The sequence below is a fragment of the Battus philenor genome, unplaced genomic scaffold, assembly GCF_028537555.1.
Source record: "Battus philenor isolate CCGP_79_NKW_IND1 unplaced genomic scaffold, ilBatPhil1.0.hap1 SCAF_11, whole genome shotgun sequence".
Lineage (NCBI taxonomy): Eukaryota > Metazoa > Arthropoda > Insecta > Lepidoptera > Papilionidae > Battus > Battus philenor.
Genome location: NW_027181673.1, coordinates 11,108,575 through 11,131,179, shown reverse-complemented (window position 1 = coordinate 11,131,179; position 22,605 = coordinate 11,108,575). Strand labels below are relative to the sequence as shown.

The 22,605-nt window shown below is 31.2% G+C and overlaps 1 protein-coding gene across 1 annotated transcript in view; it reads left to right on the top strand.

Annotated features, from left to right (window-relative positions):
- The window catches only part of IP3K2 (Inositol 1,4,5-triphosphate kinase 2), a 48,173-nt gene extending 25,587 nt beyond the window's left edge, over positions 1–22,586 (top strand). Inside the window, exons 2-6 of the mRNA XM_068775399.1 lie at positions 16,941–17,120; positions 20,388–20,460; positions 20,665–20,792; positions 21,169–21,420; positions 21,733–22,586. Coding sequence (XP_068631500.1) covers positions 16,941–17,120; positions 20,388–20,460; positions 20,665–20,792; positions 21,169–21,420; positions 21,733–22,080 — 981 coding nt within the window. The 3' untranslated portion in view covers positions 22,081–22,586. The remainder of the gene's footprint in view (positions 1–16,940; positions 17,121–20,387; positions 20,461–20,664; positions 20,793–21,168; positions 21,421–21,732) is intronic.
- Positions 22,587–22,605: the final 19 nt, after the last annotated feature.

Below are 22,605 nucleotides of genomic sequence, written 5' to 3'. Positions count from 1 at the left end.
GAGTGATTTTCTTAATGCGCCTAATTAAGGGTTAAAATTTGCGTCTTTACAGATTTACGTTACGGCGTTGGTCACACTGAATATTTATTTTGTTTAAAATACCACCAACATAGGTTTATTACTACAGTCCGCACTAAAATTTCTTCACCGTTCATAAATAGATAAAGCTTTCATTGATAATGAATACACAGCCATAATTAATAGATGTAAATAATTTATTTATATATTCTTTTTGATCGTTTTTCTTTATTGCTGAAGGTCATACCCTTCCTGGAAAGTTTTTGTCGAGTTGGTCTTTATAGCCTGCTTTTCTGATTGCACAGAGTCTGCCTATCGTGTTGGTGATTTTCTTCGCGGTCTCTCTTCCTCTACTTTTCCTACGACAACAAACTTATCGGGCCACTCCTGCTGTATCCAAGCTATAAGGCCGAAAGAGCCAGGATCCGTTTGTAGCAAATGGTGGAGAACTTATTCTTTATACGGAGATCACGCAGAACAGGTTATTGTTTCTTTTTAAAGACTATAAAGTGGTACGATGCCGTAGACGTTCACTTGATGTTAAGTGATACGGCAATCAGATTGCGGTGCTGCTTGTTATTCAATATTATATACTCGTAAATGGAACAGTGAAATCACATTTACGACCATATACAAAAGACTTAAATTGTGCAAGTTTTAATGCTAGCATTTTATTCGTACTAGCTATGACGTAAGTTTGATGACAAACAAATTCGTCTATATACGGCCTATAGTAAGAGTAACATACGTCCGGTATTACACACGTTTTAATTTTGTTTATTATTTTATAACTTATTCTTTATTCATATCATAAATATAAGGATTGACTTGTCGGTTTACTCCTTTCTCAAAAAATAGCAAGATAAACGAAAAACGCTCAATGTAAATTATGGGTCTCCCCAAAGACCGGTGATGCGCTGCCAGTGTCTAACGACTTACCACGACCTTGAGTATGTCATCAGACCGCCCAGAGAGTTGCTACCCACGCAGTCTACCGGTCGTTGTGTATTCGTGTATGACTCGGTATTATTCAACCTTACACCTGTCAAAGAAATATTATCATCACGTAAAGATAATTTGTAAATTTCTTAGCATTAATATCATTCTGTAACGGTCAAAAGACAACGAGGCAATAAATAAAAATTAATTTGTTAAATAAATTACTACGAAAGTAATTTCATAACAATGTATTACTTGATGAACAATATTAATTAAAAAGGTTAAGATACGATAAAAATTATAATTTAATTATAATGCAAAACATGAAAATAATGAAAGATATCACTGAAATACATTTCTGTGAAGAAATAAGAAAATTAATATTATGGTATTATAATTAAAACCACAAGAGTATTCGAATAACATTGAATTGTGAAACCAAACCGCAGAAACCAGATCGGCATCTTTAGTTGTTATTACGCAACATAATTTTCATACTGGCGTCATAAAATTTAATTAAGAATGCTGCAGATTAAAACGCTTTAATATATTTCTTATTAACAAGATATGGTTAGTGGGATATACAGGGTGATTGATTAAAGGTGTAGAAGCTTTAGAGGGGAGATTTTATACCTAAGTTGTCAGCAAAAACCCTTAAAGTTTTTACATCTATTTTTAAGGTTCGGTATAAAGCGATCACTTTAAAATATCATACATTAATAGTGATAAGCTAATAACAAAATCTGCTGAGACATAATAAACAATAGTTAATTTTTATAACAAGCAATCCGATTTTTAGAAACGCTTTTCTTTTTACATTACCATTCCTCCTCCATCTTTTCGTAAGGAGATTTTCATATTTTCAATACGTTATTTTTATTTCTAAAACCAATGATTTTTGATGGAGTGTACTATACATAAGTGATAGCAAAAATATATATTTACGCATATGTCAACTTAAATCTTCTTTTAGTCATTCTTTGACTTTAATGAAGTGTGGTCATTCTGTTTTCCTAGTAAAATTATTTAGTTATAATAAATAGGAACAACGTAGCACTTTGAGCATCGTTATAAAGAACGAAACGGAATCTCCGTCATTAAACATGGCGCGCAGGTCCATACAAGGGACCGCGTGGTGTACGAAATGGGCACTAACATTAATAAAGATAAGTTCAAATGGCAGATTTATTGCCGAGATAGCCGACTTGCTGCAGGTTTTTGTGCGATGTTATTTTGTAAATTCTTAGTTAACGCTGTTTAACGTTCATTTATTGCTTAATCTTTGGATAAAGATACATAAATTCAACTGAAAGTGATGCGGTAATTACAATTATCTTTTCAATTTATTATTACCTTTGGTGTAACATAACATCAACTATAGTTTAATATCATAGGTTGCGGTATGAGATACCAGTTATATGAAACTTTGAAGGACTTAAAATTCACAACGAGATTCACAAATCCGGTCTTGGGCATCTTTACTTTAGGACAGACTTTGTGTCCTAATACCTAATATTAATATAAATACTTGATAGATTCTGGACCTCATTGGCATGTCATGATGAAAGAGATTTCTATACGAAAAGATCTGAAGACTGACGAAACTAACTGATATAGCTCAACGGCTTGGCAGGTAGAAGTGGCAATGGGCAAGCTACATAGGGAGATTCTGGAGTGGGGACCATGGCTAGGTGAAGGGCGTCTACCCATAAGGTGGACCGGTGGATCTTAGTAAGATGTTCCGTCTTAATTAAGGTAGGCGCTGAATGTAGTCCACTTCCAACCGGTCTTATGGGAAATCTTTGGAGGAAGCCTGTCTCCAACAGCGAATGCCCAATGGCTGAAGCGATGATAATTCTAGTATTCTGTAGTTCATAATTTTTATTTAACAAGTCTTAATGAACATTTTTTGTGTAATTATTTTTTACTAAGTTCAATTCCATAAAGTCATATACTCTTAGTATAATGTTTTCCTAAACACTTTCGGAGTCCGAATGTATTTTAAACTCAGAAATAACACTCGACTATCTCACTAATATTTGTCTACGTACGGGTATTAAACACACAAAATTAACCGTGTGGGAGAGACTAAAATGGAGGTATTTTAGTCTCTCCGAGTTTATTCAGATAAGTAATTTCCATTAGTTTCCATCTCGTATGGAAAAATGTAAACATTAATTTACTGAGCATATGTAGCATATTTTTTATTTTATTTGTAACGATATCCTGTTATTCATATTCTTTTAATTTAAGTAACGCTTCGATTGCACTTTTTGACTTTATTCTGAAAGATGAATAATATTAAATTTACAAAGTCCTTCAAAGCATTGTATCTGGCTTAAAAATGGATTTGCGTGATGAATACTTCTTCTAATTAGTTATGGACCTTGTAATGCTATTGTTGGCTGGCAAGTTCAGTAAGAGTGTACAATGTAATCCACTACGCGCGCTTATTTCGTCTTAGCAGGTGTCAAATATTATTTTAAAACGAATTATATTATTAATAAATTTGGGATTTGTTGGTATCCTTGCGATGTTTACAAACATTTACTTAGAAAGCAACAGTGAAATTAAAATTATACGAAAAGAGCGTCAGGCAGGAATCAAATCCAAAAAAATCCGATTGCTAGTTATCGTTCGAATTATTAATTCATTTTACAGTGACCATTTATATAGGTCGAAGTAAAAATGAAAGAATAGTACACTTTTATAGAAGCTAGAATCAAATTGAGCTTAATATTGTGTCATAAAAACTACAATTCACTACACAGTAAATACTTTAATTCCACTTTTAATACTCTTATAGGTCAACTAGCATAGTTTCCACTAGACAACTTATCACTTCGATGGTTATCGAACGAGTGTCCGAGCTCCCGACTCAATAATCAAAACGCTGTTTCAACCCTACCACTTTCAATCCTTATATCGGAAGTGGTCACAAAAGAGTAACGGGGTCGAGTAGTGTTGCAATTTAAGAAAAATAAAACTACCTTTTATAAAATTATTACACTTATAATGACATCCTTCTTCTTTAAACCATAGGCTTCAAACCCATCATGATCTGAAGAACACATAAAGAATTAAGGCGGGCTGTCATGTATTGTAACTTTCACAATATATTTAATACAGTAATAGACCAAATCATTTCTACTCAAAAAAATCTCTAGCTAATATTTTTCTGAGTTTTTGTTTAATAAATTTCTTGACATGACATTGACTTGACATGATAATTCAAAGACTTTACACAGGAGTGTATTGATACTGTACATAGATATTTACGAAGCACTTACTGATTTTATGAAACAAGGTAACAGACGTTCGAGAGACTCGTGATTGGTCAGTGTAGCCAAGCCTGACAATTGTTGTGAGCATCGAAAGACGAATAATCTTAAGTTATGCCATCATTATTTAAAGCATTAATCTTTGAGTAAAGCTTTCGTTATTAAGTTAGTTTAAATAAGCCCTTAGTAATGTTAAACGATAAACAACAACGCGAGAATGCGCCAAGTCCGATTGTGTCTATAATGCTCACGGATAAAGACGATGGTACTAAATATACAAGGAAAGTAAACATTTAAGATTTATTCGCTAGCAACAAGGTCACGATATCTAAGGATGCCACTATAAAATTTAAATTGACAATGGCGAGGAAAACTTGGTTACTCGGGAAGCTATTATGATGTTCGAAGGACATGATACATCTTTTATAATTCACAAGCCCCTTCAACTACATCGCTAACCATGGTCAAGTAGTGTAGGAAATAGTATTTTCGGTAATTAATTAATAATAAAACAAATATTAATCTTTTTATTCTATTACTTTTCGTACATATGGTGGATCCTACGATCATAGACTCAATAATCTTAAATTATTTTTTGATGATGATTTTATTGTAACATTTACATAGTGTTATAAACACTTTACAGCGATGGTAAATATTCTTTACCGGACTAAAAGTCTAGTAGCATTTTGTCTACAGACTTTGACAAGCATTAGTGAGTAATTTGGACAGCAGAAAAGAAGTAAAAAAGGACAGTAGCTTCATTATCATCATTTCAGCCGTATGAGGTCCACAGCTGGACACCGGCCCCCCCCCATAAATTTCGAATAGGACCGGTTGAAGGTGCCTGCATTATCCAGTGTCTTATGACGACCTTGACAAGGTCGTCTGTGCATCTAGTTTTTGATGTTTGATACTAAGTTATCTTAAGGCCACTATCCGTTCTGCGTACTATGTATACTGTTACTTACACGCTCACAATACTTTCTTAGATAATCTAATGAATAATGTATATGTTTTTAATAAGGCATGAATATATTTTTGAAGGTTAAAAAATGAAAATTTGAATATTTCTCTGTTAACTAAAACGTAATATTTTGACGGAAGGTCATTGTTGTCTTACAAACATAGACAAATTTCACGGATTTAGGAGACAAAGCTCAGAAATTTTACCTAGACTGTATTATGTATTTACTTAAACTGCTATATTATTTTCTCTGTATTGTCTGTGGTAGTGCTAGTCTCTGTCTGAACTATACGAGAGATAAGAAGGGAGGCGCGATTAACAAGATGCACACGAGAAATTGGGGAAAAGATGGCTTGACATTTATCTAACTCTCCCGTTTTGTCGATCGCAAATCTCAGGAGCTGATTAGTAATGCGTGCATACTATAATAATATCCTAAAGTAATGAAATGGTGCAATTTTTTATATATATATATGTAAAAGATTTTCTTTTTTTATTAATAAACCTGTAATTTATAATAAAATTACTTGTTATTCTGACTAAGAAAGACATTTGTATAAACAAAGCAAGTGCGTATTTTACTCGGGTGTTTAGACGCATTAAAGTATTTATTCTCTTATTTACTTTTGGTCATTCTATTATTTTATTACAGATTTTATGCGTAGAAATGAGTTGTATACTAGTTGTATACATTTATATATGTTGTATGTTAGGACACGGATCAACCATCCGTGCCCCAACAAACACAGGATGATCAATTCTTTAAAACAAAGTATTCAGTTTTATGTGTGTGCCAGTCACAAAATGGCGTCAAGCTGTTTTAGTTGCGATGATTTCATTCATCAAGCGTATAATGGTTTCAATAAAACGGCTTTCTGGAAATTGAAACGGTCGATGGTCCAGCTGAGACGGAGCCGTATTTGGAAGTGTGACTAAGCATTAATCATCGTATTACTTTAATGAATATTTTTCGCGAAGATTCTTCAATTGGTTGATAAACTAGAATTCGTTAACACATAGCATGGTTGCTATTCTGAGTGATTTATTTAAATTGTCAAAGAAATCGTAATAATTATCAACTAATCTCAAACATTTTTTCTAAAGTTATCTCTAGTTAAGAGAACGGAGAAGAGGTATCAATCATTATCTTGGAGATACATTAATAAAATGAGCTTTTTGTGGTCTACACATACGCACAAGTAGTTTTGGTTTGCGGTCCGTTCCGCCCATTTTCATTGTACTTCTTAATGTTACAGGTACTTTTTTTTTCTTGTTACTAAAGTAAATTATATAGCTTTGATTGTTTAGTATGGGCGTGTCGAACTTCAAGTTGTCACAGATTCAAAAGATAAGTTAAACCAAACTATATAAAATAATACTATTCAAAAACTAGATATTCATAAACTGATGAGCTGTATATTTAAATATTGTGTTTTAATAATATTTCCTTGACATTTTAGCGGTTACTTTGCTACTAGACTTGAGACTAGCTCGGCGATAATAAAAGGCTAAATATTATTTTAATCTATAATATATAATATATGACGGAAGATTGCGTCCAATAACTATGTTATTTATTTAGTCTATGATAATAATGTTATTGTCGAGTTGAGGAATCCCAGTAGCAGAGAACTGAGACTAGGGATCGTAGGCGACGGGTTCGATTCCCGAGATACAATTTTATAAAATTCACACTTTGCGCATTAATTATACAGAATTGCCACTGCTCACAAACAAGTTTCCATAGGATGGGAGCAGCGTTCTCTTCGTACCATACAACACTGCGATCGCCATCCCTCTCGTCAAGCGTAGGGACTATGATATATTCCTCTGTAGATATTTTTGGGGGAGACCTATGCCTCGCAGTGGACATCAACGCTGAAACAATGATTAATGTTATTGTGAATGTATTTTCCATTGTGCAAAAAAAAATTCTTAAAATTTCCGAATAAGCGGTAAAATTTAGAAAATTTCTTAAGAAACTTTATTTAATAATTGTTATAAGATTAACCCGCCATTTTACGCAGTTCCATGATGGTTTTAACGCGATCTGCAAAAAACACAGTAAAGGTCGCGGGAAGTATCTAAATGCGGGCATCACAAGATTTTTGGCGGAGGTATAGGCCTTACAGTGAGCGTCTATCGGCTGAAAAAAAGAAGAAGAAATGCTAAAAAGGATTTCTTTGTTCCAGGGTATTATTTCTTAGATAATTGCGATGATACGGAACGTGTTATTTATCGCTTATTATTATTAAAATCAAAACTTCTTCATTTAATATTCGACAGAGTATATCTATTATTGACGTCAATTTGAGTCTACCAAGTTCGGATAATAAATGCATCAGACCTGAGTTATATACGTGGCCAATAGAAAGATTTGCTCGCTCCTTTAAATCGAGTTTTAAGTATATAATTTTTTTGCTTCTAGTATTTACATTGTGTATATCACACTTCATTGGGAAAATGGTAATTTTTTGGACAAGGAATACAATACATTCAATATCGCGCCGGGGCTTCCCCAGAAGCCCTCGATTTCCGTTTAAAAAAAGGTTAAGCACCTATTGTATCCTGCCAACTCAAACCTGCCAAACCTGCTTAAACCATTTGGGAAACAAAGTTGAGAAGTAATATTAAATATTTTTAATTTTTCTTCTTAAACACACTTATAAGTTTAAACTGACAACACTGATCAATTTCTCCATATATGTGTAAAATCACATAAATATTGTGTTTTTTCACAAATCTGGTAACGCTTACACAATTTTTGAACAACATTACATTATATTTACTAGATTAACCACACCATACATCTCATATTTTTATATTGACAATTAGGAAAATTCATCACAATGAGACATATCAGGAATACGGAAAATGTTACATCCGGTGTTACAAAAAATAGCGGGAATTTTCCATACAACATCCACGTTACACACGTCTCGTAGTTTTACGTGCGTCGGACATCTAATAACACGTTTAAATATAAAATATAATATTTATACAGCCTTTGCCACATTTGAATTTCATCACGTCAGTTTTTTTGACAGAGTTTTGTTTTTTTTATTTACAACTATTACGTATATTTAAATTAGGGCCTTGATATTTTCGATGGTATTGAAATATGTCGTTCGCCTGTCCTTTGTCTAATTTTTAATCTGTCAGTCAATAGCGGCAAAGTTTCACTACGCGTTAGAAAGATTATATAAAGCATATGTAAATTTTATTATTTTTACGTAAAGTTATCCTGTGTTCAAGAAAAGTGGACGTTTTTAGTTCAGACTGCATTCATAATCATCATCATTACAGTCGTAGGATGTCCACACCGGGACCTTAGATTTCTAATAATGCCAGTTAGAAACGACCTTTATCCGGATTCGACGATCTTAACAAGATTGTCCAACTAGAGGGCGACGTTTTACATCGCGTTCCTGGTTCCCGGTGTCCACTCCGGAATTTGCCAATTCGCAAAGCTGTGTTGGTTATTTTCGTTTAAGTGTCTCAATTCTGGTAAGATCTTTATAGTGTAATCAAATAATTTTTATGTTTTGTTAGAATATCAAAATTGCATAAGATTACTGACCTCTAGATATTCACCAAAGGCGTGCAAACAGTTTATTTATTCGAAAAAATACTCAATGGCACTAACATTGTGAGCCCGATTATTGCCTTGAAATAAATTGCATAGATAAGCGGATACTAATGTTTGTTGTTATTATTATATTAATGTATTTTCGTCATTATCAGTCTATTTTTGTCCTTTGGTTTCGAGGACATAGAAGTTGATGCATTTTAGAGTATTGTTATTAACCTGAAATTAATTACACATCTACATTTTTAACACTAATCATACCGACAATTATTAGGTTCCTATTTCTACTAGTGCGTGTCAAATGCCTCGACTTTATATTCACTGTTTGAATGGTTATTAAGAAATAAATGTCAATTAAATTTATTATAATTAAATAAAATAATATATTGACTATTTCGAATACAAACGCAAAAATTATGATACATGGGTCATTTGACCCCATGTGGTATGTAAAGTTTCAGAAAAAAACTAAGTTTTAAGGTTCTCCAGTTACTTCAGAATTACGCTCCTAAGCAAAAAATATTAATGTTAATAGATATCATGATTTACAATATGTTTAAGTATAAATTACTGGCTCTTACTTATATTGACTTTTATCATAAAAATGCCAAAATCATGTAAATATTTACCGCGGTAAATGCTAAAGACTTCAAAACTTCTCTTTTTTTGTAAAGGTAAATGCGAAAAAAATATTTAAATATAAATGAATTACTAAAGATGTTGCTAAGCGCGAAATACGAGGTGGATGCTTATAAAGACTTACTAAAGCGAGAACGCCAATAAAAATTATGCTTTTTTCCTATACAAAAACGCAAAGTAATTAAAACACAGGTCCATGGCAGCATCTGACGACAATACAAACAAGAAATGGCACGATAGAATTATCTTTGGTTGATAACATTAACATGATAGACGAAATAGAATACATTGGAATATACGAAATAGAAAACTCAAATACAAATTTAAAATTCTTTATTCAACATACAATAAATAGATTACATATACACATCAAGTTGATTCGACAGTTTGTTCGAATGCCTCAGACTTGAGATGAACATGTGAGTGTAACTAAGCGGGCCTTTTTTAAAGAGTTAAGTTACATATGTAATAAATATTTAAAAAGCCTAGAGTCCAACACGTGATTCCCAAGGTGTGGTATCTTTTACGAAGTCATTTACAGTTACAACACAAAAGTTCTTTGCATTGCAATAGAAGCTTTTTGGACATTTTAGAAAGTCACCTTTGTTTATTATTATGACTATAAATAAATAAACTATCACTTCACTTTAAACCACCTTGAAATAAATTTCATTATATTATCGAAACGTGAAGATCCTCGTGCATATTTCCGCAAATATTGCAAACGATTTGTGTGCAAGTTGCGTAAGCAAAGGGACCTCCGTCGAAAGGACTGCTTTGTTAGCAGACGCGTTCAAAGTCGCAACGTGCGTCACATTCGCTCTTGACATAATACCGCCTGACCCCATGGCGGTGCGTGCCGAAATTCTTGCACTCTCGTATTTATTGTAAAGATATATTGAAACATTGTGTAGTACTACTGTATTAGTAACAAAAACAGTTGCGTACACAGTTAACGTAATGCAAAAGATGACCTCACTGTAATTATTAGGAGATTGAAGAAAAATATCTCCCCGTCAACTTCAAATAAGACCGGTTGGAAACAGCCTGCATCTCTTATCTCTTGTAAGTGGTATTTGCTAATTCTCTAAAAAGGTTAAAAATAAAAAAAAAGATTTTTTAAAGTTTTGGGAAGATACTGCTGCTCTTTGAACGTGAATATTTTTTTTAGCAAATCACGGGAGAACGTGGTGGGTTTATATTATATTTTCATTGTAACGCTTTATGGTACACGATATTATTAATCAGAATACATTCATCACTCCATTTTTCTTTTTGCTTTACGTTATTTATTTGACATCTGAGGACACGTGTTTTATTGTATGATTTATACGGTGTAAAGAAATTAGTTGTAATTATCATTTCCTCGTTTTTTTTATTTTTATCTTTACTGGAAGAAAAACCTTTATGAATAATACGCTTAAAATTTCGTAAGAATTTCTTGGTACATATGCATGTTTTTAAGTTATTTACTATAGTTCTTACGCTAATATAATAGTCTTGTTTTTGAACTATATGATCCGTCGGATATAATATATAAACTTAATGTATTTTATCTTAAAATCACGCAGAGAGGTAATGTTTGGAAGTTATTAAATCAATTTCGAAGCAATCAGTTTGATGTTGAGGGAACGGGGGCAATTGTAAGATCATGTTGTGGTTGTGTGATCACGGTGTGGTAGCGTGGTCACATAAAATCACCAATTGAGTGACGCGCGAGATTTCAATCTATGTGTAATGCTCACAGTTATGAGTTATGCACATGGGACAACTTGGAGACGGCGCCACAAATGAGAATGGATTAACTATCATAACATGTGGAATAACAGAATAATAACGTCCAGTCTGTTATAAAAAGATAATTTTTAAATCGTAAAACATAAGCATTTTAATGCTTAAACATTCCCCATTTAGAGATTTTTATTTGAATCATATATTTTGATTTTATCATTATAAAAGAAGCACATGCTTATCTCAGTACAATATCAATGAAAACGTTTATATAAAATCAACAATTACTATTCTTAAAAAGGCACACGCTATTAAGCTTCAGATATTGTCTTACCTAAACTTTATTTGATTGAAGTTTATGTGACAGAGTATGTTGATTCTGGATTTTAAATTATAACTTCACCTTTCTTTAAAGATTTTTAATCAAATATTGATGTATAAATATTTAATTTTATAATAATAGTAAATTAAAAAGCTTTAAAGAGCTGAAAGTGTATGATTTTAGCGTGCATTCTGCACATATTTTGATAGGATTTATCATTTTAATGGCCCAAGTTTTTATTCTCTTTTCTTCATTTCATGCTGCTCGTTTTGGAGACATCTCGTTCAACCAGCGTCAGACATGTATTAGACAGAGAATGTCTCAACTTCGGGATAAAATGAGTTTTTCAATTTTATTCTACATTCTCTTTAGTCCCTCACATTATCTTTTATTCATTCCTTTTACGGTTTACATGATCTGTAATTTTTTGCTTGTAGATCTTCGTTCTTGCATCTCCTTCCTTCCTTCACCTACATTCCTAGATCACAGTGTTTTAGACAGACATTGGGGCTTTATGGCTGTGGATTGTAGAACACAGACTGGCAAGGGCAGAGTACGACATCTAATCCACAAGACGGAGATACGACCTTGTGACCTCCAACTTTTTTTTATAGAAAATTTATGGGTCCGTACAACTGAAATGAATAATACATTTTAAAAATATGCATTTTATTTCGTGAAGCTATAGGATTATGTAATATATGTTGGAAGTAGTAAAGAACCGCAAGCGAGCTCACAGTTCCCTTCAAGTTAGATAATGCCTGCGTGACGGCATCGCTTACGTGTAATATTTTTTTCCCTTTTCTAGTCACAGATGCGCTGCTAATTTTCTCCATATCGTCTTTAGTTAGTTATATAATTTACCTTTTAAAGGTCCTGTTAAAGTATGTGATTTATGTAGTTTTAAACATAAATAATAAATAACCAACCAAAGTTCATATTTACATTACAAGTATCTGTCTAAAAATAAATTATGGCATTATTTTAAAACCATTTATATATTGTTTTTTTAATTTATTTTTAATCTTGGTCAATTGATGACAATTTATATTTCCCAACGCGATGACACGCAGATGAAAAATCCTCTTAAATTTCCCGTGTACGGCGTACATAGAAATAGTTAATAACTTCTTCAAATTACCTGTCGTCACAAGTGTTCCGAAAATTTTTGTATTAAACATGACTCATATATTGCGCGTCACGTTTAAATGACAGGTTGTTGAACCGATTGATGTTTACAAAATTGATAGCAATATATTTCAAATATCTTTCTTTGTTATTGTGACAAAATTTTAGAAGAGTTATTTTAGAAAATATAATGACGAAAGTTGTTCGATCATTTAAATGTCTAAATTGTTAGGAGTATGGCACAGCACTATTTACTTTCTCAAGAATGACGTCCAAGCTAGTTGATACTTTTTGTCTGTAATAATTGTCTGAAGGTATTAAAACACCCAGTCTTATTAATCTAATCTTTTTATTTATACACATTGCACCCATTTTTGCCATTATTTCCATTGTTGAGCCAAGTTACCACTCATCACCATGAGCTGCGGACTGGACATTCCAGAAAGTTTTGTTTGGGTTTATGATTTTTTTCAGAAATGACGCCGACTTTTTAAATGGCAATTTCACAATGACTACGACAAATGGAGTACGATCCCAGATACCATGTATTGATCGGTAAAATGTGTATTAATAAGATGACTAGACTAATTAGACTGGGTGTTTTAATAAATATGTGTTATAAATATTTCATCCTTTTTTTATTCAGTTGCAGTTGCAATATTTGTACTTTTGAGAAGCATCGTCTGTTTCATTCGATTCATAGAAACCTGTACATAGTTACTTGTAGATAGTTTGGCCGTCAAAAAGTTGGTTGACAGAGGCTTTTCGAGGATTATCGATATTTTGTTAAGTATGAACTATTATTTTTCCAAAATTATTATTTTTGATAACTACATTTTCTAACATAGTTATTTTTAATATTTAATAAGATTAAATATTATAATAAATATATACATAACCTAAATCAATTGAAAATTAAATACGACCTGTTCTTTAGCCAAAATTCGACATTGACTTCTCTCGGGCATATTTCTATTGATTAAATGTCTTTTGCTATGTCCGGACAGGGTATCTGCACCAACTACATATAAATAAGTACTGCTTTCACGATCTTTGTTTTTTAATCTCAACAGTATTACAAAATTCAACAAAAACCATACAACCCAATTTACAAGGATTTTAAAAGCATCTTTGATGAAACTTTATTTACTTGTATAAATACGTTATATAGAGCTTTTAAATTATCTATTACTGTGACTTATTGTTACTTATTAATCGTAAACTTTCAATTCAATAAAATAAATTTTAAACGGATTATATCGTAGTTAACTTTTTTGTATTCTTGACGTTAACGGTTGTTTACTACCTACATGGTCATTAATAGGACGAATATAATGAACATCCGAGGTACCTTCAAACTTGCTAATTATTGTTGTTTATCGTACCACACAGAAAAAGCACATGGTATCTTAACGTCTTGTACTGTTATTTTTGATTTTAGAATTAATTATATTAATAAAGCATACAGGAAAAGTTATTAAATAAAAAATATAAAAATAAATGAAATTATAGTGTCTGTTTTTTATATTAAAATAACTGCTATTACATGCATTCGCATATATATAATACTTATACAAAACACTACATTTTTTAAAATATTAGTCTGTCTGTTTGTTCCGGCTAATCTCTGACATGGCTAAACCGATTCCGACGGGACTTATACTAGCAGGTAGCAGATGAAATAAGGAGTAACTTAGGACTTTTATTTTATAAAAATGCTTCTAGTATAATTATATACTGAAACATCGAAAACGGTTCGAGCCACGCGAAGGGAGTGGGGGATCGCTCGTTAAATATAAAAACAACGGCTAAACTTAAAATACATAAACAATGAATAAGCATAATCTAAAGCCCCCTGTATATTATTCTTAAAACATATGTGCCTCATTCGAAGATCGTACTGTGTTTATAAAGATTCATTGTACATTATTCTAAGTTATAACAAAGTTTAAATAAATGGGTACTTTCTAGATTAACATTACCCAAGTATAAACATGTGTTTTTGATTTGTACAGTAATTAAATAAATAAAAAGCGACGGTAAAACGTTTTTTTTAATCAATTTATTATTAGTGATTTTAATGATATTGCAAATAAAGGTTAAGTGTAAATGTCAAGGACCGAGCAGAAAAGTAAGTCACTTTTACTAAAAACAAATAATGGTGATAATAAGTATTGATGAGCAAGATTTAATTACGAGTATAATAACAATGACTACCTTAATATTTTTCAAAGAAATTTTGCGCATACCGCAATAATATTCAATAAGATTTTAACTATTATAATCTTTAACTTGAAATGTGTTAGTAAGCATGCGAATCGCCTCCAGAGGGAGCAATTAAATATGAGTCCACCTCTAACCGGTCTGGTTCTCCACCAATCCGTGGTTTTCTTGTGAGACCGCACTGCGTTTACGTCATATCTAGCTTTGCGGTTTCAACTGAGTCAGAACAAGAGGCATTATGGTTTATATTAGCGTTACGCTCTCTGCAACGGCCAGTACCGTCTAGTGTGTCATTTGTAAAACATATTGCGACAATTTGAATTTTATCGTTGCAATCTGAACTTTAAGTGCGTGAAGTAAAGTTTGATTTTTGTGTGTGCACTAAAGTTTTTGTGATCATGAAAATGTTATCTGGAAATATATGCTTTCATATCGATGAATTCGTGGATGTTGTGTTTTGGGCTTATGTTTCTCAACACAAAAAGGTAAGAGTAAATTGACGTATAAAACAATAAATTTATTTCATGTTAATTTAGTTAATACAAAATATTTTTTTTTGTAATTAATGGCTGGTTATATTTGGTATATTAGGATACAGTTTTTAAAGTTAAAGAAAACAATCAAGTAATATTTTGAAATTATTAAACGTCATGGCAATTTCAAATTCAAAGGGGATATTCTTAGTAAAATACTGAATATATACCCACATATTTTTAATTTTAAATATTAATTTATTAATCAATTTTTCGATTAATCAATTAAAATTAAGTAGAAAATTTCAATTAATATATAAATTTATAATGTTACTTTTTACAATATATTGCTAAAAAACGTTTCACGTAAGATATATATATCTACTATTCAGGGATGTGGATACTTGTGCAGAAAACTCGCGTATTTTCTGTAGACTTTGTTCTTTTAGTAAGATGACTTGATACTGCGAAATACTGATAAGTGGCGTTTTAATTGATCAAATGTTTTTTTTCCCACGTAAGTGTACCATATGAGGGAGCAATGTAAGTAAACATACATTGTTCCTTCATATGAACACAACAACAAAAAAGGATATTAAAAGAATATTTATTTTTGTTGAAAAGAGTGTAAGTTTTTTGTACATGTCCTTTGAGACCCTTTTGGTTGTTATCAGACATTGTTCTTATAGAAAAAAGGAAGGAAGCAATAAAATTTATTTGGTTAGCCGAGAATTAGCTTAACCTATCCTTTAGTCTGTCCTAGTTTGATCTCCGTAAGCTTTTTCTTGTGAGAAATTTTTAAATAAAAAAATTTACAGATCAATCGATTCCTCTGGAGTTTTTAAAATATAATATGTTCGGAGTCATCATTAAGCCTTTCTGAGCTAATATAAATTTTACAGTTTCGCTTAAACGAGTTTCGATCGGCGATCGCGAAGTCTTACAGTTAGTTGGGATTGTATCCTAGAAATAAATTCTCCGATTTTTTGATTCTTTGCTCAAAACCAAAACATTACTAATAATATTTCAATACAAATTATTTTTTTAATCAATTTTCTAAACTGTACATTTATAAATAAAACTTAAGTACTTTATCACTTTTAAAATGAATCTACGTTTTAAGATTCTTTAGAAGTTTGTTTATTATTCAATAAACTACGTCATAGTTATGAAGAGAATACTACAAAACCACTAATTAGCGGCAATGAAATATACTTAGTGTAACATTAACAGGAAATATTAATTAACGGTCCGGGTATTCCGGTTATCACATATTCCTTTAATATTAGATAATTGCTTTTTTAATTCCACAATTAATTAATGTTATTATATTTTACTATCAGGCGTTGGTAAAATGTAAATAAAATTCTACAATTGTCTAGGAAAATCATTATTATTTAATCTTCAACAAATTAAATGAATTCCAACATCACGAATACGTCACGAATATACAATAAGGAACTTTTCTAACGTCATAATCATTACAATAATGTTGACGTATCAAACCAGGGTGTTCCCTGCGGGTTTTCACCAGGTTCGATCGGATGGAGTGTTACATTCGTTATTTTTCCGCAAACCTTATGCCATTCAATTCTTACACATTTTAAAAGTTGTTAATGTCTGTTTTCAGCAGTCCGAGAGATGGAGAAAGCTTCGTAACATTGTGCAGTGGACTCCGTTCTTCCAAACCTACAAAAAGCAACGGTATCCGTGGATCCAGCTTGCAGGACATCAAGGAAACTTCAAAGCAGGTCCAGATCAAGGGACTATACTAAAGAAACTCTGTCCCCAGGAGGAGAGATGCTTTATGGTGATTATAAAATACATTTAAGCTTTATGATTTATTGGTAAAAAATCTAAATTAATAAACAAGCAAAAGGAGAAAATAATTACGCTAGTGTAATTATTGAATTAAATTTTTGATCTTCAGATGTTTATTTTGTAGTTGTCAAAGTTGCTTTTAGGGATAAATCATATGCACGGATTTTAAAGCCTGTTACAACTTGTTCACTGAAATTACACGTCATCGAAATGACGTCTAACAAATAATGATTTCCTTCAAGAGGTAATTCGTATAAAACCCATATAAATATTTTTGGCTTAAAGCTTTTCGAATACGTTTTTCGTCGGAGATATGCGGCAACACCTATTCGAGGCACTATAATTCAACTGAAATATTAAACGATAAAAATAATCAGTTGATGAGTTCATAGAACTTAACGCAATAGCTGTTCTTATTACAGACTTAAATCTACGTCAAACAATTACCAAAGACTCACATTGTGGTTTACAATCAACGGTTTATACTTCGACAAAAAATAATCTTTTTAATTATCCTACCATGACGCTAGTGTTTGAGGTCAAATAATTTCACTCTATTGTGTTCTTATCACGTGTTTCGCCTCTGGTAAGTTTAAAATTGATACGTATAGATAAAAACAAAAAAAGATTGACGGATGGTTTTTGCCCCTAGACAAATTAAAATTGTTTATCAAATATTTTACATAGCAATTAGATAATATGGGGAAAGAATTGTTTAACTACTGTCAAAGTGCTACATTTATTCTTAAAAATGATTACATAAAAGCTTGTGACAATTTACAATGGATCTATATATTTTTTATTGAAAATAAAATGTAAAATATAAATTTTCCATCAATGTTGTTTTATACTTTAGAATGAAATTAGTTATGATTTAGATTAGTATTAATTAATAAATATGTTTACTATGTACTTTATTATAAAGAAAGGTTTCTTTACTAAATATTTCAAAAAAGTGGTATTCACGTAGTACATTTAACATTATATGTGACACTAAAATTTAAAAGTATGACGTAATATTTTACCTTTTCTCGACATATTAAATATCACAAAGTTGGCGATATTGTATAATATATGTTCGTTTCCATTGACGTCAATCAAAGATACAAATTCGGTTATACCCAAGCCCCAAATTTATCATTAATTGTACCTTGCAAATTATTTTTAAATCAGTATTATTAAAATTAAATAAAATTAAACTTTGTTGCTTGACCGCTTACAGATTTAATGACAAATTTGTCCATATGAAATTCTCTTAAAACTTTACTTATTACATTTTTCTATCACTCCATTCAAGCAATTAAAAGATTCAAACTATATACACTGGGAAAAACGGGGACGAGAATGTTTAAGCACAGTCAAAATTAGAAAAAAAAATTGTCTATTTACAAGGAAAAAAACTTAATTAATATGGCATTCCATTTTTCCCAAACATATTTTATTAGACCCGTGATAATGTACAAAAGAATACAAATATTTGCAAGGAATACATATAATTGTTACTTACGTTTGCTTATTTAGATTTTGATTTAAGTATAAATCTTTTATTTTTGGACGTAATATATACAGATTTATGATAGAAGTTTGATTACCAACTTGACTATGGAATTTAGGACATAACAATTGAAATAAAAATCATATGTTAATTAAAAAAAAAAACAAGTGACGTTGAAACGTCACCTCATGGGTCACGTATCGTGTGATATACAATTCGCTATTGTACTAGCAATGTAACTAGCAATATATGACTGGCTCACCGGCCGCGCAAGTCACACCTCCGTTCATTAATAACATAAAAGAGTTCTACCTACATTTTTATCGATTACTCTATTGATTGTGCAATGACGCACATAAATGAGGAGTGAATTATTCAGTTGTTAATTACGCACCACACCGCAAAAACAAGTCTCGTTGACATTGGCAACGAAACATAATGTTGCCTTTGCTTTCACAGGATCGCACAAATAAAACAACTGGATTCGTAGAGCACCTTTAAATTTTCTTGTATAAAGACTAGTTAAGTATCTTTTAATATTCTCACTTCTTAGACCTAAACTATCTCATAAAGTATGGTTGTGAAATACTAGCGCCCCTATTTAAATGTATGTCACACATCTCTTTGAATATATCGATTTACTCTCGTAATTTTATAACGGCTGATTTAATGTCTTATTGGCTTTCTCGGTCGGTCTAGAATGGCGCAGCAAAAATGTAGGCAGACATGTAAATAACGTAATATAATAATTATACCAAAACCTTTAAATTATAGTATGCTATATCTACATAATATATTTTCTATATGTTTTATCTAATTACTAATAAACACAAACTTAATTATGAAAATGTAGTAGTAATGTACATAGACGTTCGCAGTGTGGTTTTATGGTATGAAAAGGACATTGCTGCCCATCTTACAGAAATTCGTTTCCAAACAGTAACAGTCTATATATATAAATAATGCACAAAGTGTGAATTATATTTAAGACTGTATTCTTAATAATAACTAATCTAACTTCACGAAACAATATCAAGTTCACATTTTTCCGGTTACAATATAATTTTTGTATTTATTATAGTTCTACCACGACTCAGTATAGCTGATAAATAATTTTGTAAAATACTTCGTATAAAAAGTGTATATACTGTAATAAAAACCTCTACATATACTAACTGTATAATACATAAATAGAGTAAAGATAATTAAATAAAATCCTCCGCCAATAGTTTCAGTTAAAATTAGCTGATTGTAAAGCCTTCATGAATAAAAAATAAATATACCTTATATACCAGTTTCACGCCATGAAGTTACGTAAATTATTAGCAATTTAAAAAAATCAAAAACCACATGTTACATCATGTAATAGACATTATCTTTAGGAATATGAACCAAATCAAAGAAGTAACCGTAACGCGAATGCCGCATCCATAAAAACCTATGTAGTTTATTGGCGTTAAAATATTTAATACTGTTTGACATATTTGAAAGTAAAATAAAAAAAAAAACACGTCACCCGAGTGATATAATAACACCTAACATAATTATCGCGTACATAGTGATGTTAATATATACGAGTTGCGTTTGCAAAGTGATTCATTTACCTTTCATAAAAACATTTGTAATTAAATCGGCACCTCCTCATTTAAAGACGTCATTCAGTGAAATAAACATACAGGAAATATTTGAATTTATTGCAACACGTAAAAGTTTCTTACTGACTTCTGTTTATGTCTTAAAGTATATTCGTTTATTTTACAGCTGCTGATGAACGATATTCTGCGACCGTTTGTTCCTGAATACAAAGGTCAAGTGACTTGTGAAGACGGAGAATGTATCCTTTTGAATCATCACGATAAACTGCTATTGTCTTACATCGCTAGTAAAAAAAAAACTAATTGCATTCATAGTTGCAACTAATAATACTTTTAAACTTTTTTCTAAATATATAAGTAAGTTAATTAATTCAAAATAAATAAATAAATAAGCAATAAGAAAAAAACTATTAATTTTTTCCTTAACCAATACTTGTAAACAGTATACCTACAACTTCAAGATCTCTTAAGTGACTTCGATTCTCCTTGTGTAATGGACTGCAAGATTGGAGTGCGGACATATTTAGAAGAGGAGCTAGCAAAAGCAAAAGAGAAAACAAAACTGAGAAAAGTACGTTTTTTTCATCATTACACTATTGAATCCTAAACTGTAATAATATCTGTTTATTCTTTGGACGTGGACACATTTCTAAAGATTATATAAATACTCTCATGTGTGTGATAGATTTCTGTGATATAAAATCGAATGTGTACAGACTACAAGTCAAGTTATCTCGTTACAAATAATATTCTGTATGTTACGCTAAGTCCGCTTTTATTATAACGATTATCAACATAATTTTATTTAACATAGATAAGTTAAGTGAATGTTATAAAAAGTAAATCATAATGTGGTTTGACCACATGTCTCTACGGTTTTTATTATTTAAGGAAATAAAGTTAAAGTTTAAGAAATGTAATGTAATTTTTAACTTTTTACTTTACAGGATATGTACGAAAAAATGATTCAAGTTGACCCAAAAGCGCCGACGGAGGAAGAGCATAGAAGTAAAGGTGTAACAAAACCAAGATATATGATATGGAGGGAGACTATAAGCTCCACGTCTACTCTTGGATTCAGAATAGACGGAGTAAAGAAGGCTGATGGAACAAGTTCCAAAGATTTCAAGACCACAAAGACAAGGGAACAAATTCTTGATGCTTTTCAAGATTTTACGAATAGTTTTCCTAACGCTGTGGTACGTAGACTTATGATACGCCTATTCAATATTATCACTGAACTTTTCGGCTTCATTGGTTATTTTTGTTTTGAAAATTTGTATTTTAAATAATCTTACAAATTCGTACCTGTTGTCGGTTCTTCAAAAATATATTTGATAACCATCGATTTACTTTGAACTCTATTTTAATTTTTGATTAAGCCTCAGATAAAATACTATTAAAATATTAGTTAATAATAATACATGTGTTTATTTGGTCTATATTTCATATAATAATAACGTTTTGCTTATTTCTCGGTTTATTAATTTAAACTATTTTCTTTTCAACAGCCACGGTACTTAGAAAGATTGAAGAATATTCGAGATACTCTAATAGAATCGCACTTCTTCCGAACACACGAACTAATCGGAAGTTCGTTGCTTTTCGTCCACGACAATAGAAAATCTTCCATATGGATGATCGACTTTGCGAAAACTGTGCCCCTGCCCGAGAACATCACCATCGATCACAATTCCGCTTGGAAGGTCGGCAATCACGAAGATGGTTACCTCATTGGTATCAATAACCTTATTTCCATTTTTGAATCTCTGACTAAAGATGACAATGGCAACTTGGATCAGTGTTATTCAAATTTAAGTGTGGAGAAAAATGTTAGAAGAGACAGTTTAGCCACTTGAAACATGTGAAGCAATTATGACTTTGTGTTAATTGCGTATGCTACTGGCAGTATGGAATATTGCTTCACGAGGACCGGTGACAATAGTAGAACTTTCTATTAACGAGGTCACGACGCATTGTAAATATTATAAGACGTTTGTCTGTAAATAGCTGTAGTTATTAAGACTGTTATAGAAATTTTTGTATCGATAAGTGTTAAAATACTCATGTGAAAGAGTAGAATAAGATAAGATCAATTTAAATTTGCTGATAATAATAATTAATAGTGTCATTTAAAAAAGGAACAAATTAACGCTTTAAGATTCAATTTAAAATACGTAACGATAATTTGAAACTCAAAGAATGAATTATATTTATATGGAAATAAAACGGTTTAGTTGTTTAGTGTAATGAATAATTTAAAAAGATTATGCTTAAAAATAATAAATATTTTATAGAAAAAATTTACTATGTAAAAATAATACAGGCATTTCTATCAGTAATTTTTTAATTAAGCCTTTTCATGTATTTCAAAATTTTTATTA